Source organism: Pyrgilauda ruficollis, unplaced genomic scaffold (assembly GCF_017590135.1).
Source record: "Pyrgilauda ruficollis isolate IOZ18807 unplaced genomic scaffold, ASM1759013v1 scaffold24, whole genome shotgun sequence".
Taxonomy (NCBI): Eukaryota; Metazoa; Chordata; class Aves; order Passeriformes; family Passeridae; genus Pyrgilauda; species Pyrgilauda ruficollis.
In genome coordinates this window covers 7,614,037-7,640,026 of record NW_024523648.1, presented here as the reverse complement: position 1 = coordinate 7,640,026, position 25,990 = coordinate 7,614,037, and the positions used below count along the sequence as shown (strand labels likewise).

Genomic DNA, 25,990 nt, shown 5'->3' with positions numbered 1-25,990 from the left:
GTGGGCGAGAGATGGCAGATGAGGTGGTGGTACCAGAGGATGAGCTTCAGTGTGAGAGAGCCCCAAGCAAAACCAACTGCATGGAGCTCGATGCATGTGGGCATGCAGGCCACAGGACAGGTTGTTTGTTTAAAAAAAAAGTTATTCTAAATTCATATGTGCCTGCTTAATATTTACAGGAAAGTCCTACAAGCTTCTCAGGAGGTACAGCAGTGTTCTCCTAAGATGCACGTGTTGACACTAAAATGGGCATTGTGACCCAGCTCACTCAGTGAGAGACACCTCTTCAGTGATGGCCTGAACCCTGTCAGCTATAATTGTCCTGCCCATGTGTCCCCCAGAGGCACAGTGACAGAAGTGGGGTACACAAGAGACAAAGGGTCACCATACCACCACCACAGGCACGCAAACAATGTGACCTCAGAAAGCCAGCTGTGGTTTTCCTGTTGGCAAAGAGGTTTCTTGGACCAACAAACATATGGAAGTGCTATTTTGGGTCAAATGTGCCACTGCCACCACATGTGCTGGGTTACTTTATCCAGTCTGTGCAAATGGTTACCAAAAAAAGTGGCAATTTTTATTGCCCCTGACAGTCTTGCAGAAGGAAAAGACCACAACTGGCACTGTTTGAAGCGTTATGAGGTGGGACTTCTGTGGCCCCTCAGGCATATTCAGGCATTTCTATCCAGCTTGGCAAGGAGCGCAGGGCCAATGCTTTCTCTGTCTATAAGCCAGGTATTAACTATGCCTTCAAGAGTTCACATCTGAAGAACTTAACAAATCAAAGTCCAAGCTGCAACACAGAATTTCTGTTGTCAGGGAAGAACTGTACAAATCTCTTGCCTGGCTTAATGACCAAAGTGGATATATATGGGAAATATGCAGGAGGGTATTTGTGCTCAGTGGATCCCTCTGACCAGACAGGTGGGTGGTGTGTGCTTTATCAGAGCTGCTCCTGCTCAGGAAGGCAATGCCCTCAGATTATTTCATCTCCCAGAATCAGACTCCAGATGTAGAAGCTTCAGAAATCACCCTGCTACCTAACTATGCTTAATAGTTCTCATCTCCCTTTAAGGCACTGGGAGAAAAAAACCAAACCAAACCAAAACTCCTAGGATGCAACATATCCCTTCTGCATGTGCAAGCTTACAAAAAAAAATAAAGTAAATTTTAAAATGACGTGCAGTTTGGCTTGTCTGGGAGTGGGGAAAATGGACAGGACAAATCCCACCCCAGGAAGAAGCTGTGTTACTTGGAACAGCCTCAGCACACCCTGGGGATGCCAGAAGGACTCTGTGCAGAGCTGGGGGTCTCCAGATGCCTGTGGGGAGCTCCCTGCTTTATCTGCCAGAGGCAGGATGTGAGCAGGAGTTCATAGTCAGCAATTGTTTCACTTTGGCAAGTACCAGTCAAGCTTTCCCTGGAAAGAATTTTGAAAGGTATAAGCTTAGACTCCCTATAACCACATGTATACATCATCTTCTTTTAGAGGAGAAAAATGTACATCTAACAATTATGTAGTCAGATAATGTTATACAAAGAAATAAGGGTACTATGGGTACACAATTTTATAATATGTAGATGCATTGTCACTATTTGTGGTACCTATTGACAGCTATTTTATTTTCTTTACTAGGGACTAACTTCAGGGTGAGGCTGTTTTTTTATTCACTGTTTTATATCTTTGATACAACATTTATTCTTTTGTGACACATGTATTTCCATGATGATAAAAAATACAAAAACACAAACCAAATGTGTTTCCTTCCTTTTTTTTCCCATCCCATGTATTTAATGCTATCAGGTATATCTAATAAAACTTCACAGGCGTATAAGATATGTACTATGAGATTCTTCTTTGGTTTGTAGCATCAAATTGATAATAGGTTCAGACAACTCATAGAAAATAAAAAGTATTCTCATTTCTTCATATGTTAGAAGCAGAACATCTTGAAAATGATGACCTTAAAAGAAAATGTCATTGCAGAGCTAAAAAAAATTTAAAATGCAAGTGTCCAGTTACAGTTAAGGTTGGAATTTTCAACATGTATTTCAGAGTCTATTGTCAGACATAGCAAACAAACTATAGAACATATAGAAAGAGGGTAACAGACTGGCAGCTGGGCTTCTTGGCAACGACTACTAATTTATAGCAATTTAAAATGGATGATCATATTTGTTTTGCTTTCTTATGAATGATTGTAGCTTTAATATTGCACTTGGAATCTTGTATTTCTGCCGTGCATGCTGCTTTCCAGGAGAGGGCAGTCCATACCCAGGATCAGTTGTTTTCCATCACACTTTTAATCCAAGGAATATAGTTGGAGACTCGAACATAAACACCAGGTTTCATGGGTTGGGCACAGCCAAGGCCCCAAGAGGTGACTCCATGTTGGACAAATTTATCTTGATCCAGACATACCAGAGGTCCTCCACTGTCCCCCTAAACAGCAAAAGAACAGGATGATTCCTTCTTGGACAGACCCATGCGGCCTTCCCACAGGAGGCACAGAAATAGAAGTACCTCCAACATGCAAAGGACACAGGAATTATAAAGAAACATTGTAATTCTAGCAAGGTAAGAGTTCTCTATGCATGTTGTTGAACACTTTTATAATAAAAGCCCTCTTCATGTCACTTAGGCATTACATTTATTTCTGAAGTAAGGGGATTTATTGAAAAATAATCTGGTCACCCTTGTTAACTTAAACTGTGCTTCCTCCCTCAGTTTCTTTTCTGAGGTCTTCATGGGTTTCTGTTGTTACTAGATGATCCAATGGCACCGATACTTGGAAGTTCATAGTTCCTTTGGCCCTTGCTTAGCCTGCATGGCAGGCTCCTCTGCATCCTTCCTCGACTGCTAACTGAGATGCTGTTAACTGAGCTAGCTTGGACATTGGACGTAATCTGGTTGAGGCTAGCAAGGGGGCCTGGGGAAAGAAAACCAGACCTTTTGTCATTCTAAGTTGGCTTCCACACACCTGACTTGTGCAGCTGTGTGTTACCATGCACTCTGGAGTTCAGACTCATCTGAAAAATTGCCCCACTTCCCAGTAGCAGACAAGGGAGCAAGGAAAGAGAATACATGGGCATTTTTCAGCTCAGATACATGTGGTGTGGTAACATCCTGAGGATAATTCTGGGCCTCTAAAGCCCAAAAAAAGCAATGCCCTATTTGAACTGAATGTGCTTACAACCGACTCTCATGCTGACAGACTTTCTTACCTGGCAGGTATCTGTGCCACCATGAATATTCCCAGCACAGAGTTCGTGCTTTTTAACTCTACCATTCAAAAATTCAGGGCGGTTGCATATTTTATTCTCGATTACAGGAAAGCCAGTTTCCTTTAAGTAGCCCCCACCAGAGGTACCTTTGCAAATAAAAATGAAATGAAAAGAATGAAATGAAAAAAGAATGAATGACAAAGGTAATTATCATATTCACAACACACAAATATCAGGATATGGATAAGCAGTAAAATCAGCATAGTGTGCACTGTGTATACACTTCCCAGGCCCAATATGAAGATATATCAAAATCAGTAAGCATTATCAGGATTATGGTATGCTTATCACCTTCTACCACCCACTATTGACCTTCCTGTTCTCATAATACATCCATGTGGATCCAGTACCCACAGATACTTGGGAGTCATTCCCAAGCCATTTTATTTCTCTATATCTGAATTTTGTGTGGAAGAAATTAGGTAGGAAGCAAACAGTAGAAAATGGCATGATGGGCAAGGAGGCAGAGAAGGTACCAATGCACTTTTGAACCAAGACAGAGTGAGAGGTTTTGAAAATGAGGGTTTTATTCGTGTGAGATGAGAACCATCCTGGCTGGGAGGAAGAATCACTCAGGAAAATGAGAAAAAAAGGGTTTCAGTTTACATGACTGTAACTGAGGGTTTCAGTTTACATGGCATTGAACAATTTAGGAGAATCTGTCAGAGAGACAGTGGGAAATTTGGCAGCGAGCACCTGATGAATTTTGATGAAACAACTTTTTCATCAATAGCTTGTGTGGGACACAAGAGAAGGCACACTTTGGATACAAGTATATACCAGTCTGCAAACATGGAGCTTTTAAATGTGTTAATGCTGTCTCACCTTTTGTGTCTCCCCAGCCTGTCACATAACACTCCTCTCTTCCTCCTAACACAGAGTTTTCTTTTGGTAAACAAACTGGGATTACATGATTATTAATGACAGCTGGTCTGAAATGAACAAAGGGGAAAAATCTTTAGCACAATTATACTTAATACTAGGTTCTAATTCAGGATTCTAAAAAGGTTTTATATATATTTAGCCTTTTATCATTTAAATTCTTAGTTTCAGTTGAGGTTTTTTTCTGACATGCATAATTGCTTTTTAGGCTCTAAACCCACAGAAAGTGATACACACGAGAAAAGTCTGAAATGGATAATGACATAAAAAGAACCAACAATAATCCAGGAGAATGCTTTGACTTAGGCTAATACACAGCAAACAGAACCTAATCACAGAACTATTACAAAAGGTATAATTTAGTGGCCTTTAACACCTAGGTGTTAGCTTGCTCTTTCTGCATCCAGTCTGATTTGAAATCGCTTTCTGTCAGGACACAGCACACAGCAGAACCTAAGTCCATCTGACTTGCCTTTGGGTGTAGCAAAGAAGACCACATTTTTAAGCTGATTCTGCATCTGTTTCAGACATGCACTGCAGCCACAGCACTGAAAGCCCAAGCACCACACATTCACATCCACTTGCAGCTGCATGAACAAATTCCTTTGGATTGCACAGTTCCACAGAGGGCATTTCCAATGAATGAAAATGGATACTGGGCATTACATCAAATTCTTTGCCTGCCCACTAGCCAGCCCTGCTGGAAGAGGAAATCTCCCCACCACAGCATGGAAACAGCATGGAGTGGCATCATGCTAATGTTGCAGGTTTCAATGATCATTACCTTATCAAGGTACAAGCATGTAGAAACACAGACTGGAGGCTCCTCTTGGCATTACCTCCTCCTATTCTGCTGCCACTGCCTGACCTTGCAGCAGCCGACACCCAGTGCATTTCCAGCCTGGCTAACTGTCCCTAGCCCTCCTCCCCTCCCAAAGGCAGCCTTTCCCTTTCTGAAACCCAGGAGCCTCTGCAGAAAGGGAAGAAAGAGGGGGTCTCAAACCACTAACTGAACACAGAGTATGCAGAAACACTAATTTCTACAACACCAGCAACCACTTTTTAGTTATCTTGTCCCACCAGAACAAAGGAGTGCTTCAGGTAAAAAGGTACCTGCTCAATTTGAGCAGAGCAATATCTGCTCTGCGTGGCTCCTTGATCAGCTTCTCTACATCACGAATTTGTACTGATGGCTCTGTTGCTTCTTCTCTGTGTAATCCAAGGTATACTTTATATGCAGCTGGTCGTGAGGACCTATTGGAAATGATTGCACATGGTGAGCTGATGAATACACAACCAGAACAGAGACCACTGACAATGTCACTGAGCACCTTGCTCTATCAAAGCCAGATAGCCGGCTTTGGAGTAAACTTAACCCCTTATAATGGCACTTGAAATCAAACTGGCAGGAGTTATCACTGTCACTCTGCTTTACAGTCAAAATTCTGCTTTAATGAATGACAAATAGACTTGGCTCAATTCTCAACTGCTTGCAAGCTGTTTGCAACCAGCCTGGGTTGGTTATTGGGTCTCTTGTTTCTCCTGTTGTTTTCTATTTCACGTAAGCAGTTGCTGGTGGAGACTATAACAGATACTTACTTTTCTAAGCAGTGAGCAGCAGTAAGAACCCACTGAGGATCTATCAGAGTTCCCCCACAGAAATGCATTCCATAACTGTAATAGAGCAAAATATCATGAAAAGGGCAGTGGTTTAAGATGGGGAAGTTAATCCTACTTTATTTTATCAGGTAATATTTCTAATATGTGTGCCTTTACAAACTAAAGACATTACTCCACAATTTCGTTAAGAAATGTTTTGCTTTCCTAGAATAATGCTTTTTGCAATGACAGTAAGAGTCTGTGGACATTTTTAGGAGGCTTTGTATGAAAACACCTAGATCTTCATTCTTGGTCAGTGTTTCTATTACTGGAAAACCTTGTGTGCAGTGAGGTTCACCATTTTAGAGATTTTGACTTTTTCTAGCTCTAATCACAGTCATAAGGCTCTGCAAATGGCCCTGATTCCCAGTTTTATTAATAATTTTGCCGTAGCATCAAATATTTACATGGAAGGACTGATCAAGAAATGTACCAGCCATACTGTTGCTTTCATTCATTGGAAGCTGATTCTATTGTAGAATATAGTGACAGATTTAAAGTCATTCTGCCTTCTACTGAAAGTGCTTTTGAAATTAACAATTAACAATTGATTTGTCACAAAATAGTGTGTTCTCAGTTGTCTAAATGACCTTCTTTAAGAATAGCACACACAATGTTTAGCCTTGAGCTATTTTTAAATTAAAATCAAGTTTAGAATGCCTGAACCACTTTAACACTGTATGAGAGGCAAGGTTTCCTTGCATGTGGAGTCCAATGTAATGGAATAACCATACCTGGTACGGAGGCTGATCTGCCAGGGCCAGGAGTGTGGATGTGAAACACACCCTGCAACAATCCTTTGAGCACACAGTTTTGGTCTGAACTTGGATTTCCCACATTCATACTGAGGAGGAGCTTCAGAATAAGGAAAAAACATCACTGTAAAGAACTTAAGTGATTTGCTATATATTCACTATGAACTCAGTGAACTAGAAGGTGAACCTGTTACATTTGCTACTTCAGCTTCTGATTCTCTTCAAGTAATTCTATACCATACATCACATATATTTTGTTAGGTTACCTTCATCTGGAACACCTAAAAAAGCCTAGTAAATTTTTTTTTTCACATACAGTTCTCAGTGGCCAGTAAATTATACATGAGTAGTTCTACAGTCAGATAGAAAAAAACCCCAAACAAACCCAAAACAAAAACAGAAGGGGAAGGAGAAGAAAAGAGTCAAAAAAGAAATAAATTCTTCCAACATTCTTAAATGTCTCTTATGGACGTCAGCAATGCAGAAGCTGCAGTGGCAGTTGTTTTAAGCTAAACTTGGTGGTACAGCACGTGAAATTCTAATGCTGTCTCTGAGGAACAAAATTTTGTCAACTCTTATTTCAGGATCATTTGGCATTTCAGATGTCTCTGAGTTATTAAAAAAGTAGTTCTTATTTGGCCTTGATGAACTGAATCTTATCAACACAGAATGTAGAATTTTGTCAGCAAAAAGAGCTAACTAAAGAAATGAAAGGAAAAAGCCATGTTTCCTCTGTTCTTTAGATTACCTTCTCAACAAAAAAACCCTCAGTAATAACTTAAAGAAGAAATGGATCATCAAAATACAATACAATAGTGATGTGAAAATGTGACTTTTTTTCTTTAAGAGTCCCAGCCCAACACGTTCACTGCAGTATGACTTTCACAGGTCCAGTGTGTTTACAACAACAATTTTCTTTTTCTTCTTTGCTCCTTTTTTGGGTTTTGATCTGAGCATATTTTCTTCTGCTTACCACTGAGGGGAAGCAGCAAGAAAGTCACCCTTTTTTTGAGAGCTACCTCCCTTCATAGCATAGCTTTTGTAGTTGATAGACATGAAAGAACTGGAAACCAAAATGTTATCAAGCTTTATCATTGTACACTTTGTTGCAACACCTCATTCAGAGCTTGATTACTACTAACAAAGACAAAGGGCATTTGGTTAAATGTTTAGGGTCGGATGCATTTTGCAGACACCAGATATGGTACAATATCAGAGGAGGGACAATCTGGTTGTCATCCAGAACAGAAGCAGAGCCACATGAGCAGGGACTGCAAAGATTTTGCTGGTATAAGAGTGTGCCTTGTTCAGCAAGGCCACACACAGAGTTATGCCAGGAGATTAGGCTGGGGCAGGGAAAATTTCTGCTGGAACTGCCCATTTTGAAACACATGGCAAAACCCCATGAGCTTCAGTGGCCTCCATAGCTTGTGGTGCATTTGGGGCTTTCAAGGAAGACCAATCCTAAGTCTTCAGACAGAGACCCTGAGAACATCACTTCCCAAGAGCCTGAATTTCTAATCTATATCTATTGCACTTAGATCAGTATTTCAGACTAAACACCAAGTATTCTTCAGCTGTTATAAAAAGGTACAGGAAAGAGAGACACTAGAATTTAAGGGAAAGGGAGAGACTAGTCTTTAAAGGAATAATTACGGCACTTGGGAATGTCACAGTACTCCCAGGCTTTTCTTGGGTCTGTTGTGTAGCACCAAGGTCCATTCACATCTCCATCAGGATTCCTGCAATACTGTAATAAAGAACAAAGGCACCAGCTATTAAACAGGGAATAAAAAGGCCAACTAACTAAAATTTCAAAATAAAATAAAATAAAGTTTGGAAATAAAAAAAAATATTTCCCATTCTTATAAATTATTTCCAATTCCTTTTGTCAAAATTTATTTCATTTTTCCATTTGCTCTGTGAGTTTGGAAAAGTATAATAAAAATCACACCTCTTCAACTGTCTTCAGACATTAAGCTTCACTAGGGCAACCTTGGATCTCTGAGATCTCAAAAATTAGGAGATCTTGACTTTGGATGAAGCTTTCTAAGGCACAGAAAATATCTACTCCTGCTTTCCCTGCAGTTAATAGGAGCAGTAGGATCAGTCCTGAGGTCTTTCCACGTCCACTCTGGCTGCATGACTCAGGGACAAGTGAGTGTTGTGTAAGCTGCTCTTGCTCAACCTGGTGATGCCTGGCAGGGCTGCAGTGTTCCCCCTCACGCAGGTGCTGGTTAGCTGAATCGCTCTCTAGGTTTTCCCTGGGCATACTGACTGATCCCTGCTCAGCACAGACACTTCACACAACTGCATGCTACCAGGTACCTTTTCCAGCTCCCTTCCCTATCCTGAAACATATACCATGTCTTAGAGAAAAGGAGAAAATATTTACTACCAAGAGCCCCTGACAAATGCAAGAACCAAGAATTTATGACAGGCAGCTTTTTAGAGGGAGTTTCCCCAATCTGGAATTCAATACAGGGTATGTGATGCCATCAAAGAATTGACTAAAGCAAGTTCTAAAGTCCTCTACCTGGTAAAAAAATAGTTCAAGCTGTCAACATCAAACAAGCTCTTTATATCACATACAAAGCTTGTCACAAATCAGGCAAACACTGTAAATGGGATGTTACAAGTCTAAAGAACTGGTGATGAGTACATTTGTTAGGACTAGGGAGGTGAAGGTTAGAAAGGGAGATTGCCTTCCAGGATGGTCAGGTACACGTATAGCCCTGAAAACTGGGCCGTGGCAGAAGCTGGAGGGCTGAAGGGGAATTACTGGGGCATGGGGGCCTACAATCCATCAGCTGTGTATCTCAAGGAACTTGCACCAAACATTGGATTCATCACCACGTCACCTGTCCCTGGTACTACTGACACCTGTGAGCCCCAGTGTTCTTTCAGTCAGAGGAGACAGAGGCACTGCCCAAAGACCAACTCTGGTTAGCCCTCAGTAGTGAGGAGAAGAAAGGGCCCATCTGGAGCCCCTTGGATGTGCTGCAGAAGCATTCACTAGAGCTTCTGGGCATCTCTGTGTCCCACAGTGACCACACTGGTCATGTCAGCGTGGTCATATCATGATCAGGTTTTTGGACTGAACTGAGGGAAAGAAATTAACAAACACCTGTCACCAAATGCTTGCTGAGGGACCCTGAAAAGACAGGCAAAGCTCAATGGCAACAAGTATTAAATGAACAGTTGTTTACATTTTTTTCCAGGCCTGCTCTTGGATGAGTTGTGGGAGTGAAATAGTCATGGCTATGAGGTCTCTGAGAACTCCAATCTTGACAAGTCCTGCCTCTTGCAGTTTTTGCCACTGTGCCACGGTAGTCTACACCATTTTCAATAATGCACTCTGTGAAAAATGAAGGAAAGGAAATGGTTGTTAGCTGTGAGCTGTTGGGCCATGTCCATACTTGATGGTGGTGAAGCAGAGATAAATTTGAGGAAATACTACTACAATTTACACATCCTACATATTATGTAGATGAGGATAGAAGGGCTACATAGTGTCAAGGATGACTAACAATGATATTTTAATTTCCTTGCATCTTAAAAATTTTCTTCATGATCACAAAAGTCATAAATAAAAGAAACTTACATTCAGTCAATCCTTCAAGACTCCAGAAATCAAGACTACAAAGACCATGCATTCATAAAGTATTTTCCTTGCAGACACTGATATCTGTCCAGTGCCACATTTTACAGTAGGTAAAATGCAGTAACACATATTCAGCCAAAATTATCAACCTTCTAACCAGTGAAACATGTCACAGCAAAAAAAAAAAAATTAAACAAAAAGAAAGCTGCAGCACTCTAACCATCTACTGCCTAACAGGGTTGCATCTGAACTGAATCAAAAAAAGTCAGCTGTCCTCTGATGGTAAGTGGAACCCTAGAAATGTGAAAGCATGGCACAGGAAAAGAGTTTTTGGAGCAGGTGTCAGCAAAATGCCATCACTGCTCCATTTTCTGTCATTGCTAGTTGCCCTCCCACAGTAGTGAGGAGACTAGTAGCCACCTGCTTCCTTGTTTTTCCAATATTGCCAGAAGTAGCAAGTAAAATATATGACATTAGCCTAAAATCCAGTGCAGAAATCCTGCTATAAAATTCTACAAAAATGCTCAGAAAATTAAGAGCGTGGATACAACACTGTATTAAATTCCGTGTTTCATCCTCATTAAATTCTTGAAGGTGTTTCCATAAAAACCAGCTTCCTAGTTATGAGCATTTCTGGGGAAGCTGAAAGTATTCTTACCAGGGTTTCTTTCTGGTGTTGTCTGAGGAGGCTTAGGTACAGTCTCTGGCCCTTGGTCATCACACTTCTTCAGGTCACAGTATTCCCACCTCACCCTGGGGTTGGTGGTGTAGCACCATGGACGGCTGTCGGCATCCGGGTTTCTGCAGTAGTTTTGGCTCAGGCCCCTACAAATGCAAGCATATTATATTCCTATCCATGCCACTGCCCTGGGGAGAGCTCAAAAGAACATTTTAGAAAGCAGATCTGCTTCGGAGTTAGCATATGCCATTTATCATATATATTCTGTCATGGCCAGTTGAAATCGTTTTTACAGCAGAAAGAAATCAGGACACATACATTAAATTAATGCATAGAAACAGCTCATTTCAGCATAAGGGAAAATTTATTATAACTATTAATTGCCTTAGGAGCAATGTAGAAACACACAGTTAATTAGTCTAAAGTATAATAGTGACACCTGTGGTTTCTTTCAAGATGAAATTAATAAAAAATATTTCCATGATAAAAGAAGAAGGAAGGGATTATTTTTATCTAGTACACTCCCAGCTTTATAATCATTGTTGTGCAATGATGATGCAAATCAAAACAAGTTCATGAATGACCACTGCCCAGTGAAACCTGGAAATGGGAGATACACATACGCATTGGGGAAGTTCTCTGCCGTTTTGTTGTGCCGGTGAGGTGACATGGAGCTCCAGGCTTGGCACTTCTTTCCCGTGCGAGTGAAAGAAGCTGTACCACGGTAAGTCACCCCATTGCCCCGATAGCACTCCTCAGTGACTTCAGCCTGCTCAGGCACATCAACAGCTGTAGTGAATAACAGAAACCAATCGCTTGCATCTTGATACTTTGACATTTATACTTGAGCATAGAAAGACAACAGAAAACAAGAAGCCAAAGTACTTCACTGACCACGCTCTCTGTAACAGAATCCTTCTCAGACAGTAGATCAAAAGGAAGATTTCAAAAGAGCTTGCAAAAATTTAATGATATGCTAGATTAAAAGCACTTGTACTTAATTTTATGGTTCCACATGGGGATTTATTTCAGACAGCGAGCCAAATAGTTAACATATGGATCAAAATTTTTTCAGGATGGGGGCTGTCTGTGTCTTTGCCATACACCTATGTGTGGAACAAGACTACCTTGTGTTAGGAGAGTTTTCTTCTCATTGTTTTCTATGGAGTCTTGGTTCAATGCTCCTAAGTCATCTTAGGTTTTTGCTACAGATTCAGTTTTTAAGGAACTGGCATGTAAAGCTAACTAACTTTTCCATGGAGCATTTAAAAATATATCAGTGGAGGTAACCACCACTGGGCAAAATGAAAAGACTTCTTTTACTGCAAAATTTCCTGATCCGAGGCAGCAGCTGACTAAAAACCTTCTGCACTTAGCCACCAGACTGAACACACCAGCCTGGGCTCCACATCAGACCCAGGAGTTCAACTAGACACGGCAATGCCAACAGTGCAACTGAACAGAGTCACATGAGATTTTTCAAAATAAACCATGATGACCCTTCTCTTCCACTTGTCTCCTGTTCTTACCAGGGGCCTCTGGCTTGGCACTATCACAGGAGGGGACGTTGCAATATTCCCACCGGGCAGTTGTGTTGGTGGTGTAACACCACGGCCTCTTCTCACCATCAGGATTTCTGCAGTAGTTTTCATCTAGGCCCCTAGAACAGAAAACTTGACTGATAAAAGTCTCCCTTGGAAATCTATTAAAAGTTATGAATAAATGGAGAATCTCTTGCTGCCTAGTTTAATGTTGTATTCACTGATGCTATTTGTTACACGAATAATTGCAATTTGCTGGTGTTTTGGATGTGCTAAACCAGATACCTGCACGACTGATGGATGAATGAAGAGACTGTAATACTTTTGAAGTCAAGAGAAGCACAGCAGAGAGAATGTGAAAGAATCTAGCCCCAAGCAAATATCATAACTGTACCCTTCTTACTCCACATGGTTTCATCTGAGCAACCATACAGTAAAAGGATTACATAAGGAGGGAAAAAGTCAGCCAAGAAGAGCTTGAAAGTCAGAAGAGAAGACACCTGTATTGAAGAACAAAGAAGTCAATAAAAAGAAATGTATGAAAAAATTGAAAATATGAGATCCAGCAGATGATGGATGCTGGTGTAACTGAAGAACTTTGCAATACAGATGAAGAAAACGGAAGTAACTTTGAGACTTGGTATTTCTCGTGGACACTGAACAACAGAGGGGTTTCACTTACTGGCAGGGATAGTTTTCAGGAGTGCGAGCGTGTCTGTGGGGAGACTGAGAGCTCCAGTGCTGACAGGTATTTCCTGACTCAGTAACAGATATTGTGCCTCGATAGTCTTCTCCTCTTCCTGAGAGACACTGGCGTCCTGGTGCAGGAGGTGGTGGGGGTGTTGCTGTTACAGAAAAAGGAACTGAAATTAATCACTGCTTTCTAGATACAGTAAAAAACTAAACCAACAAACCACTCTGGTCTTTATAATTAGGCAGGTTTTTTTAGATTTCTTTGCAGGTAAGTTCTAAATATAAAAATATTTGAAAAGTCCAAAAGGCAGATAAAAGATCTAAAGATATCTTTCTTAACTTTTCTTTCTCCCATTTTGAGTTTTCACAAGCAGTCAGGCTGCCAGAAGGGCACTTGCATCTGCCTCTTTACAGCAGCCAGGATACAATCCAGGATATAAAAGTCATGATATGAAAATGCTAGCAGCCTCATCAGAACAGAGCTGGAAAGTGAGCAAGTGGTAATACTGTGAAGAAAACTGGAGTGAAAGTGTCTGGCCCATCAGTGATACAGACAGGTGCACGTGTAAAATAGACATACTGGTGAGAGACAGCAAGGATGAGGTCTAATGAGAAGTCCCAAGGAAAAGTATAATGGCAAGGACAGACCTTTAGGGGAAAAGAAAACTGAAAAGGTAGAAAATTCATTTGGAAGAGCAAAACAAAAGCCCGAGTATTTTCAGGAAGAGTGAAACTTCTTGGTATCAAAAGACGAACATCAGAAGAAACACCAGAAATGCTTGGTTATAGGAATACCCATCAAGGAAGGGAGATGTGCTCCAGACAAAACCATTAGAAATGCCTATGACAGAAATGTCTAGCCTCAATAAAGCCATCAGAAGTTCATTTTAAAGTGATTGTTTTTTTTAATTTGAGATAAAATTCAGCTGTCTTTTATACTTTTCTTTATCTTTGGGATCTCTTCTGTTTGTTCTAGACCCTCACACCACTCTGAGTGGGAGAAGTCTAGAAGCCAGACTCACTGCAACGAGGAATGTCACAATATTCCCAGCGTTTAGTTGGACTGGTAGTGAAACACCAGGGCCGAGGTTCTCCATCAGGATTACGACAATAATTATTCTTCAGATCCTTCTCTGGAAAACTGAACCAGAAAAATAAGATTTTTAGGTTTTAAAATATGCTAATAGCTGTAACAATTATCCTGTCTGGTGCAGCGTGGTCTTCAGCCCATGACTGGTGATACTATCACAGAACCTGACTCACTTTTCCGGGAGGTATCCATGGGAGTGAGGTTCCTGGGAGTCCCAGCGCTGGCACTCAAGCCCAGATGTTGTTGTTGCAACTACTCCACGGTAGTTTTCTCCACTGCAGTGCATGCACTCTACTGTAGGAACAAGGCAGAATAAGGACAAGAAAGACAGAAAGCTCCTGATGAACTGGTCCAGAAACATTCCCACTTGTCCCACATGAAGCACAAGAGCCTGATCAGAGCACGAGGCTGAAGTACAGCCATTTTTTTGGCAAAGTAAAATCTTATTTTCCTTGGTAAGATGACTTTAACTAGTTGATTACATTTGTAGTATTCCATTAAAAGAAACCCCAAACCAACATTACAGACTACAGGCTTTAAAACAGATAAATTGAACCTATTAAGATATAATTTAAAATCTGTTCTTTGCTACTGTCACATTTTATTGAGTTTTGCACAAGCAAATGTTATTTGGTTCAATTCTAATTTTATGATATATGAATACACCCATATGCCTTTTTTATCTAGGGGGAAAAAGAGGACACTGTATTGCTGTTTTCAGGGTCTTTTGATATCTTCCTTGTTGACGTTGAAAATGCTTTGGAAAGTTTCGCGTTGAACTAAATTCAAGTTTGAAACAAATGCTCAATTGAAAATAAAAGTGTCTGAATAACTTCACATTCTTGAACACGTCTTGTAAAAATTGGAAAGAAGCCGGTATGTGTGTCCTGACCTTCACACTCAGGGATGTTACAGTAGTCAAATCTGGTATCAGGATCTGTTGTGTAACACCAGGGTCCCTTTTCATCTGCATCAGGATTTCTGCAGTAGTTTTCCTCCAGTCCTGCTCTGGGATATTTTTCAGGTGTGTAACTGGAACAGAATTAAATGAGATTACAAAATAAGGAAAGCATCCCAATTACTCAGCTAAGGGCTCATCCCAATTATTCAGCTAAGGGCTCTAAAAACAAAATCTTTATCTGAGGACAATTTTGTAGATGTTGGTCTTTAGAGGGCCCCTAACAGTTACTGTGTGCCATTGCTGAAGCATTAGAAGTGCTACAATGATAAATTCAGGAATTACAGTGCCTCTATGGCCAGTTATGCCTTTAATACTTGCATTTTCTTTCACTATTGGTCTCCAGCAGTTATTGCTCAGGCAGGGTACCATGTGGCATGTAGTGAACAGCTTCCTCTGGGATATGTTCCCTGGGAGATGCAATGAGACTGTATTTGCTGAAATGTGAGAGTCCTCTGTAAGATGAATGCTATAGCTTCTTAATAGAAGGTTACTAAATAAACCCAGTTTGGTGTTTTTTACTAAATACAAGAAATGCTGCCTTGTTAATTGTGAATTCACTGATAAAATGATGCACCTCTATCTTGTCTGCCACATGTTATACCTTTGGCCAAGAGAAAAAGTTCTTGCTCTGGTGAGATTACTGAAAAATTCTGATTTCAGCAGAACCAGATGTTTCTCTGTCTAGAGTTTTGCTCATGTAAAGCCCATAAAATTTAAATGTGACTCCCAAGGCTGACAGTGTCTCTGTTGATCATGTAGCGCCACTAAGAGGTCTCTGAGTAACAACTCAGACTAGAGATTTGTCTTTTTATAGATAGGTATAGAAAAATATTTTATAAGGAGATTTTCTAACATCAAAAAAATTGCTTACAAGACAAATTAGCACATATGCATGGATTAACAAAGTTTCAGAAAAACATATAAACAGATACAAAAAGACCTTACTTTGGTTTATGTGGGGAATTATCAGCCCACTTTTGGCACTGCACACCCTTCTGAGTTTTGGCTTCTGTTCCTCTGTAATCCACTCCTTTTCCCTCCTTGCATTCTAGAAGATAAACTGAAATGATATGTGCTTAATCAGTATCACGGCCCATCCATTGGATTCTAACATACACAAAATCCATTTTCATGCCAGCACACTTAAATATGTTTGATCATATTTTGACTTTCTTATGTTCTCAAAACTAGACACTGTACATTGTAAAAAACCTGCTAGATAGCTGATGTCTAAGTTGAGTTCATTGGGACTGAAAAACGTATGTGAAAGCAAAAGAAGTTCTACACCAGCATTCCAGGGAAATAAGTGTAACACAACCCAGTTATTTTGAGAACAGGCCACAGTAGATTTAAATAATAAAATATGCTTTAAACATTTAAATAGATACTATAAAAAATAAAAACACATTCTATTTTCTTACCTCCTATGAGATGATTATAGTTATGCACAGTAATTCAAATCTATTCTTTAAAGACAGTTGCCCGAATTCAGCTGAAGACAAGACAGCTGCAGTTTAGGGACAGTCACTGTTAGGCAACGAGTCCTCTGGCTGAGAAATCTAAGTAGGAAACTCATTTACTATTTCCCTGGGAAAGCAATCTGTCTTTTAGGTTGTGATGTGGTTTGTCTCAGTGTCTTTTAAGTAGTGTCCAAACTGAATACTCAGTAGAGTTTTGCAAGTTTTTCTCAGCATCAAAGTTGTAACAAAGCTGATGTACAAGCAGAAGATTAACAGAAATCTTGAGAAATAATGCCATTTTACACAGACCTTCTTGCCCACAGTGAAAAGAAGTAATATTTGATTCCAAAATATGGTTCAGCATTTCTGAGGGCTGATATTTTAGACCTGAATTTATAGATGCACCCTTAGGAATGCTTTTATTTCAATGTATATATAGAGGCAAGTTTACCCTAGAAACTTTAGCTGGAAGCCATTTGGATCTCTCAAACAATTTTGCAATAAAATAACATTAAACCCCTCAATCACTGAACATTGAATCAGTCAAGTGCTGACTCTTCTTGTTTGTGTAAACTTTTGACCGTTTATATAACCTTTAGGGCTTTTCCTTTCTGATGACAAATTACTAACTTTGATCCCCAAACTCAACCCGTGTCCCTTGGGTTAACTATTTCCAAACAGTTATGTAGGTAACAATTCCCAAATGCAGCTTTAATTCTTCCTACTTTTTACTGTAAGTCAGAGAAGATTAACTTTCTCTTTTATAGCACATACTATAGAAAAAATAACTTCTGAAACTGTCAGTTTTATAGTAATTGCCATCCTTTTTGTTGAATGCAATGATAAATAGCAACTAGGTCTCATCAAGTAATTGCTTAGACTGAAAAAATTACTGCAAATACAAAAATTAGCAACAGAGACACCATCTCACACACACAGTAGGCTGTGTTTTTGATGTTTATGTACCAAGGTCCATCTCTTGGTTTCTGCAGACAGAGGTGCAATTTTCAGAAATTTTATTTTGTCAAACAACAGTTTTTCACTGTTTTAGTGGTGTGTTTCTGTTATTTCAAGAAACTAAAACACATGTCTATGGCCCCAAAACACGTAGTAACAAATCCCCAATGAGTATTGCAGTACCAGGTTCTAACTTCAGTAAATCCAAGGGATGTCTCAAAAATAAACCAAAATCAGAATCTAGCTCCTGATCACAATAAGAAAAACCACTATGACTATTTACATATAACTTGCTCATTCAGTCTTTTAGCTTTGTTACTTGTTAATTGATCCACTCAGTTTTCCTTCTAAATAAGAACTGCAGAAGATTTCTTAGCGTTACTTAATAGTGATTTATAGAAATTCCCACCTGCTTCTATGTATAATGAAAGAACTAATGTTCTAAACCTTAAATTACCTACAGAAAAAAAGCAGCTGGCCAAAGGTTTCAGAAACTATTAGGTTGAAAAGGACGCTCAGTTGTCTTTGGTCCATAGCCCCAGAATAGCACATTCAGGTTCTAAGGTGAGTGAGACTGCCCAGAGCTGCGTCCAGCCAATACCTGCAAGGGTGAAGGCTCCTCAGCCTCTCTGGGCAATGTGGCCCAGTACTTACACACCTTTCTGTGAAAAATTACCTCCTTATCTTCCTTATCAGGCACTTATCCACAATGCCTGAACAAAATCTCATTTGGATGTTCAGCTGCAATCCAGCTAAAGCTCTTGAACTACTATCTGACATCTCCTTGCAGCTGCTGCACAAACAGCATTGTCTTAGCCCACAGGGAGGGATAAGCCACCAAGGTCAACAGAGAAGTAAAGACGAATTTCTCTGGAGCTCACGGGTATTTACTGTCAAGTTATTGAGATTCTTGCCTTTTGCTTAGAAACTGGCCCATCAAAACCACTTACTGATCTTCAGCAGCTGAGAACCTGGTTCATTTTGTATTACTAAAGTCAATGAACAGCACAAAGAAATTTATGCTACATTAAAAATAAACCACATTCCTTCTTCCCTGTATACAGCAAGAGCTCTATGCTCAATAATGTAATTCAAAAATAGTCTTAAAACCCAACTGTTTCCCTGCATCTGGCATAAGGTGATAATTTTTGAAACAGGATAAAAAATTGGATAGCTGCTGCCATTCCTCAGAGACACACTTCCTATTTTCAGAAAGAATTAGAGACCATTTCTGTCAAACAATCCTCATGTATGACAAAAATATTAATAAAACATGTAAAAAAGGGAACACAAAAATTCACCACATCAATTAATTACATCATAAAAATAAGAATGGGATAACAACGCCACCAAATTAATTAACTGGAGAGTATAAACATCATAGAACAATATACAAATATTATAAAAATAGATAACTTTAATCTGAACCACAGTCCAATAATACAAAAAAGATATAGACATACTTCTTTTTTCGTAAAGAACTGCATTTGCTCTTCTGAATATCATTGCTGTTTTGGTGTTCTCTGTCAATGTTAAACACTGTTGGTCCTTACTGGTAAATAAGAAGGCCCTGTTAAATTTAAGAGGAGAGAGCAATGTAAGAAACAATACTGAATATGTGCTTATTTTCCTGAAAACATTTTTGAGTATTCAGTTGTCACTTTATCAAACATTAGAGTTCAGTGATATTTAAGACTATGAAATGTTTTGAAATCACTGAGTATTACAGCTCACATTTTCAGCAGTGATTCTCACTTCTAAGTGCTCATAACAAACCTAGGCAGAAAGGAATTATAGAAGAAGATTATAACAATAAGAAATTATAACAAGGGATTTATAACTTGCCAGAGGTTCAAGAGACCATGCTGAAGGTGATATATACACAAGGCACCTTGACCTTATTTTGAAAATATTAGTGGTCATTCAAGGAGTCAAACACAGTCCAGGACCTTAACTCATCTTGTAGTAACTCTTCTGAGAGTAAGCACTTTGTAAGTCATAGCCTTTTGTCTTTTCAGCAAGTGCTTAGGCTGTAAACTGCAAACTGAAGCAGATGGCGTAGCCTCTAGAATACCATCTAAGGAAACCTTCTGACAGGGTAAATAGTTCCTACAGCTTGCTTTTCGGGACCAAAAAGAAAAGAGCAATAGCTTCAGGGGGTGACAATAAAGTTGTTATGCCAAATTAAGCCAATTAAACTGTCAGTAATGTTAAATTTGCAAGTAGGAAAGTAACTAAGGAGCACGGCCCAATCCACGTCTAAGGAGAGATAATAAGTCTGGAGTATTGATCTGAACAGATTGGTCTGAAGCATTAATATGAGGATGCTGCAGTGCTGGCCTGGTCTTAAGCTCTAACCAACATTTATCTTTCTTCCCTCAAATCCTTCCTGCCAGACAGCACCTGTTCTTGCTTGATTGTAATAGATCTCTTGTAAGTAATTAAGGAGGCATTAACCTGATGTCATCCCTCAAATCCTTTCTGCCAGACAGCACCTGTTCTTGCTTGATTGTAATAGATCTCATGTAAGTAAGTAATTAAGGCGGCATTAAGCTGATGTCATTCCAGTGCCAAGTGATGGCAGGCTTAGACCCTGGGGCAGAAGCTGAGGAATGATACTGTGTCTGAATATACCTCAAAAGAGAACATTCATTCCCTGCAAACTGTAAATATATAATCTGAATATACAGACTTGCACTCTCTGCCTTCCTCCCCACTCTCCTGAACCACGTGCTACTGCAGGTCTGCCCTCTTTGTGGTTTTCAGAGTGAAGCTGGATCAAGGGGAATTGGTGTTATTTCATACAGTCAGCAGACCTCTGTCATCCTTCAGGGTTACACCTTTTTTAAAAAAGTCTCGTTTTCTCATCTGAGTTAAAACACAAAGTTACAAAGCACATTTACTAAGTCAGCAGCATTGTATCCCTGCCTTGAATAAAAGCATTAAGTAGAACCAAGTGCTTGAAACAGCAGTGCAGGCAATCACTCTGCTGAGTTCAGAAAGGCATGCTGCAGAAGTGGAACACTGGAAGAGACAACACCTCTGCCCCCTCTGTGCAGACTGCCTCCCACTGCAGCAAAGGACACCTCTCCTCACTGCCCCAGTTTCCTGCTATACTGCTGGAGCTCAAATGGCTGCAAGGCTTTGGCACAGGAGATCCAGAAGCCCTAGGCTCAGAGCAATGGGCTCCAGTGAGGCAGAAGCCTGAGCAAAGACCAACAATACTGGTTCATCAACACCTTTCATGCTTTCCAGCCCCCTGAGCCTGCTTAATGCAAGTGCAGCAAGAGGACTTGGCTGAAAGAAGTGTTTAGAATCATTAAGGTTTAGGTGGCCATCTCCTTCTCAAAGTAAATAGAAGTTATCTAAGTCCAAATTCTTGTAAAATTCTGAATAATGGATTTATCTGCAAAGTAGCCAATGCAATGAAAATAAGCAATGCTATTACTGCTGTCCTAATTTTCTAAGAAATTAATTATGACTCCTTGTTGCAGAAGGAGTGCAAGAGTCTTGATAAAACTATGTCAAGTTGTTTTGCAGCATGTCAAGCTGTGCATCAAGATATCGTAATGTTTTCCAATGAAAATTCAACATAACTTTCTTAATTTCTCTGTTTTTCTGTCTTCATCTACATGTCCCAGCCATTCTGTTTGTGCACATTTTTTTGTTTTTCCAGCAAACCTCAAACCCCCACATAGTCATAAGGAAACCCTTGAAAGTTCAGACTGTGGATAAAACAGGCATATTGTTCCATCACCTGCAATGAAAGATATATGTGGGAACCAGTGGAAATTACCTGCAGGCAAACTTTTCTTCATTTTCACATTTCTCTGCACATTCTTCCTCACTATTTGCTCTATAAACTTGCTTCATTGGGTTGAGCAACCAAGCTCCCTCTGTTCTCACATAGCGGTCTAGAATGCTTCCTTGCACTAAAAGGAAAAAAAGAGAAAGGCGTGAAAATGGGAATGATAATCTGATTTATTTCAAACTCCCATGTTAAATTCTTTGTAACCTAGTCATGTGACATCACCATTTAATAATAAACTATTTAGTAATGAACTATTCCATATTAATGGAATAGTTTGGTTAATGGTGACAAAATAGGGCTAAATCTAAAATGCCTTCCTGGTATGGCAAAAGACAGCATCACTGAAAACCCAGTGTAAGGCAGGACAGAAAAATGGCTTGAACAGTGATAACATAAACCTATGGTATAAGGTAATGGGAGCACAGGAGCAAAAGGAGCAAAAAAAGTGAGGTGTTTCAGAAAGAAAATACTGGCCATGCATCCTTTGGACAAAGCAGAGAAATGGGGCTCAAGAAAGATGTGGAACGTTTGTCCATTGCTGTCCATCTATCCACATGGAATGACTTCAGACTTACCAGTCACCTCCTTTCAAAGGTTGCTACTCTAAAAAGAAACAAACCACCCTCAGTCACTGGGGTTGTCAGATGTTCAGTTTGTAATTTTCATAATAACCCTGTACTGAACTTAATTAATAATAAAGGTAGCAGTTGTTGTGCTCCATTGCAATGAATTAAGGCAAGACACTAAACAGGTAAATAAATTCACCTAACAACCTCTGGGCTACAGCTGCATGTCAAATATATAGGATACTAAAAAGTACAGCTATGTTTAATGGTAAACTCAAAAAGTGTTCCAGAGCAGTTCTCCTTGTAAAGGACTTTGGCATTTAGTATTTTCCTATAACAGCTCTGCAATCTCAGAATTAGTGCACAGCACAGTGACTTTCATGACTTCCAGCTGCAGGGTCATGGAGTTGCATGAGTCCTATGATTTTTACAGTTTCTTTATCAGTAGAGCATATGACTCTTCTAATGAACATTTGGCTCTGGGAGTTACCTGTTCTGTAGGGTTTCAACCCCAAACAGACACGCTGGCCCCTGGTCACTGCAGGACATCTCAGTCCTGCTCTGTGCTTTTGTGCCTGGCCTTATGCAATTGCTGAATAAAAGGCAGACATGGGATGAACCAGACCATGACTGGAATCTCAGGAATAACAGCCATGCTGCAGAGAGAAACTTTTTCACTTTCTCTGACCCCTGTGTGTCTCAGCCACGGCCCAATGCCAGCAGGAGGGACAAAAAGCCTCTTTGTCCCACTCAGACCCATGGCCCGTGAGAGGGGGCTCCACTGGGTTGTTTAGTGATGCCTTTCCAGCTGAGAAAGGCAACAGCTCCTCCCTTTCCCAAGTAACACTCTTTACTGTGAAGCAGGCCCATAAGTGTCCTGCTATTAAACTCCTTCACCTGAGACATAGCTTAACCTGCAATTGGATATAAATTAAAATGTCATTTTGCATTGAAGTTGAAGCTGGTAAAATAGGGATAAAAGCCAGATTATGCTTCCTCTCACACAACTGCAAAAAGCACAGAAGTTACTGCAGGGGTTTTTTGCATTTAAAAACCGCTGGGAAGAGCTCGTCCCTAAGGGTTGGCAGTTACTTCACGAGTATGCATGGAAGAAAAGGATAGCTGCTGGAAAACAAAAGAATAAATGAAAAAGAGTCCAATGACAATTCTACTAGTTATTTCAAAACAAAAACATTGAGAAGAAATTAGTTTTGAGACAAAACATTAAACTAGGTTAAGACAATATCATAGGGATGCTGCAATGCTCTCCACAAGGAAAAGAAAAACAAGTAAAGAATTCCTATTATGGTACAGCTTCCATGCAAACTTAATTCTGTTCTGTTTTGACATTTTGCAACAATATTGTCATTTTTAATACAACATTTGATTTTAGAAATATTGACAGGGTCATAATTGATTTGCATAATAAAAATATTTTCCCCATTTTCTGTTATATTTACATGGCAGGGCATTACTTGTAGGAAAATAAAAAGAAAAATATGCAATCAGTAAAAAAGCAGTAAATTTTCATGCTACCATTTTCCCTATACCTATGATGTTTTACAGTCTCAGAAAGATGTATTACTATCTTATTCAGAAATGCAAATATTTGCTACCATTTGATAAAGGATTTGCAAACAAAAGTATAATATTTCAGATAAAAGCCCTAATTTTATCTTTTTGTCCCTCATATAAAATTCCTACTCAACTGAGGAAGGTATTTGATTTTACAGAGGCTGTTCTTTTGCAAAAACAAAGTTTAGAAACTAGAATTTAAACCAAGATAAAAATTCTTAGCATTAAATAACAGATTTTTTTATGCTGGGGCATGTCTCTAATATTTCCAGCTAAAATCTACCCATATATTTTCCTAACTGTTACTTTTTCTTATGTTTTAAAACTGCACATGTAAAAATGTTCATTTATTTTATTGTGTCTTTATATATGCATTAGCACATATAACTGTATTTTTTACTACAATCATAACATATAGTGTGGTTATACAGATGCCCGCAAGAAGCTGTGTGGTCTGAATCTCACAGTTCACTGGAGTTTAAGGTTTTCAGGACAGAGAATATTCATATGTATGAAATCCATAGAAATATATCTAAAGAACCCAATTCAGTTCTTATGTGTTCCAAAACTTTTGCATCATCTCCCACAAAAATACCTTTTTGTACCAAGACTGTTGCAAAAACTAACAGTGATCAGATTTGGTCTCCCTATCACATGGAATGAAAAATTCACTGCTAAGAATGTAGTTATGAAAAAGACTGAAACAGACGTGTGTAGAACAAGCTTTCCTCTCCTGTACCATTCTGTTTTGCACAAGCATTAACAAACTTTAGAGCAATCAGAATAAGGATCACAGTGGCTGGAAATAACAGAAAAAAAATCCCCAAACCTAAGCTAAAAGGCTGCTGAAACCAGAGGGAGCCACGCCTTTGCACAAGCCTTTGACAGGCTGCTTCCCAAGGGTGCCCCTGTCTCTGGCCATGGGGAACATTTGCTGGGAGCCATTAGCTGCCCGTGCAGACACCAAGGCTGATTCTTTTCTGGTGTCTCTAAGGAACACAACCCTGGAGCAATGACAGCTCTCACTCTGTTCATCAGCAGCTCTTGCTGCCCAGCAAGCCCCAAACCCATCATCATCCAGGGGAGCTGAGACACAGGGATTTGGGGACCTACCTTCATCACATGGAGCTTGCAAGTGTCTGATCCCAGCCTTACCTAGGCAAGCAGAAGGCAAAGGACTCTTACCTGAGCTGAGAAAGAAGAGAAGGAGAAAGGCAGCTTTGCTAATCCCCATTTTGGGCCAGCTTGGAGGGCGCTGGAAGTTGTGTGTGTCGGTGCTCAAAGTTTTATTGACTAGCACTGGAGTGAGGCAGCATCAAACAAACAAGGCAGGAGGATTAAGTTAATCATTCTCCCATGCTGCTCCCCCCTTGCCCTGGTGTGGCTGTTCAAACAACCTTGAATTGGATGGATTACCAAATCAGATTCAATCATTCCTACTGGATGCTATTAAATGCAAAGGCACTGTCTTGTTTTGCAGGATATGTTTTGTTCTCAAATGGTTAGGTCTTTCTCTACTAGAGAAAAGGCAAGAATAATATTGCTGGAAAGCATGGAAAACCATGTGTCCGGGCAGGATCTGAATTTCTTTTGACATTAGAGTCCCAATAGTAAATTCAGCCATGCATACTTGTATTGATTTATAAGGAGCAACTTCTATTTAATCTAATGGTAAGCATGATTATAAGATTCAGATATTAACTCTGTAAAAGAATTCCTTTTCTGCTATCTCCTTGACTTAGAGTTTTCTTTTTTATTTTTTTTCTTTTATTTGGGAGTAGGACTTAATTTTAATTTCATTTAGACTTTAGCTTTAAGAGGATAGTCTGAATGTTAAACATTAGGTTTAAGAATCATAGATAGCAATTCAGTGTTTTTCCTTGCCAGACATTTAATCTCACACTGCATGCACAAACTCATCCAGCGAGGGTGTCAGACTTTGTTCATCTGTGTGTTATCCTGATTTCAACATCAGCTCACTCTGTATTTCCCAAGCAGCCTTTACCTTGGAAAAGTTGCACTGCAGCACCATTTCATGGCTTCTTTTGTATGTTAACTCTCTGGTGTTTCTTCTAAACAAATTACTGAGTCAAATGTGCTAGTGACTCACCAGAGGCAGGAGCAGGATGAATATTGGATGGAGAGAACAGACTTGAATGAATACTGCTGGATCATGAAATTCAGTCTTCTGCAATTGGAGGCCAAAAGTTTACAGAATCATGAGTTGCTTCTAAAAACTAATGAGGCTGTCCACGTCTACATCATCCTACCTGCTTTAAGTAGAAATTACAGTATATTGAAGGTTTGGGATAAAGCTAGGAGTGCAGGACTAAATATGTGAGAGAGGCATTCTAGCATGAGAACCAGATTAGCTTATATTTTACTGTTTATCTGAAATATTTAAAGCTGATCCTGCTTGTCCTATGCTGTTTTTCTCCTGTCAGGTAGTATAATACCATGCTATTTGGCTGT

General features: G+C 39.7%; 1 protein-coding gene across 1 annotated transcript; it reads right to left on the bottom strand.

The window, feature by feature from the left end:
* Positions 1-7: 7 nt before the first annotated feature.
* Positions 8-24,752, bottom strand: LOC121354960 (plasminogen-like). Its single transcript, XM_041470062.1, has 19 exons — positions 24,704-24,752; positions 21,363-21,498; positions 19,030-19,136; positions 16,095-16,209; positions 15,081-15,220; positions 14,362-14,482; positions 14,121-14,239; positions 13,088-13,250; positions 12,394-12,524; positions 11,488-11,653; positions 10,844-11,010; positions 9,791-9,939; positions 8,238-8,331; positions 6,561-6,681; positions 5,767-5,841; positions 5,281-5,421; positions 4,111-4,217; positions 3,226-3,371; positions 8-2,443 (listed from the first exon to the last, which is right to left on the bottom strand). Exons 1-19 carry the CDS (start codon positions 24,750-24,752, stop codon positions 2,282-2,284), a joined length of 2,409 nt encoding a protein of 802 aa, XP_041325996.1. The 3' UTR covers positions 8-2,281.
* Positions 24,753-25,990: the final 1,238 nt, after the last annotated feature.

Bases quoted from the DNA above. Each gene is read 5' to 3' on its own strand.
- LOC121354960 (XM_041470062.1), bottom strand. From the start codon at position 24,752: ATGGGGATTAGCAAAGCTGCCTTTCTCCTTCTCTTCTTTCTCAGCTCA. The intron at 11,654-12,393 runs GTAAGAACAGGA...TATTCACTACAG, and splicing joins TGCCAAGCCAGAGGCCCCTG to CTGTTGATGTGCCTGAGCAG. The intron at 11,011-11,487 runs GTATGTGTATCT...TTGCATTTGTAG, and splicing joins GCAGAGAACTTCCCCAATGC to GGGCCTGAGCCAAAACTACT.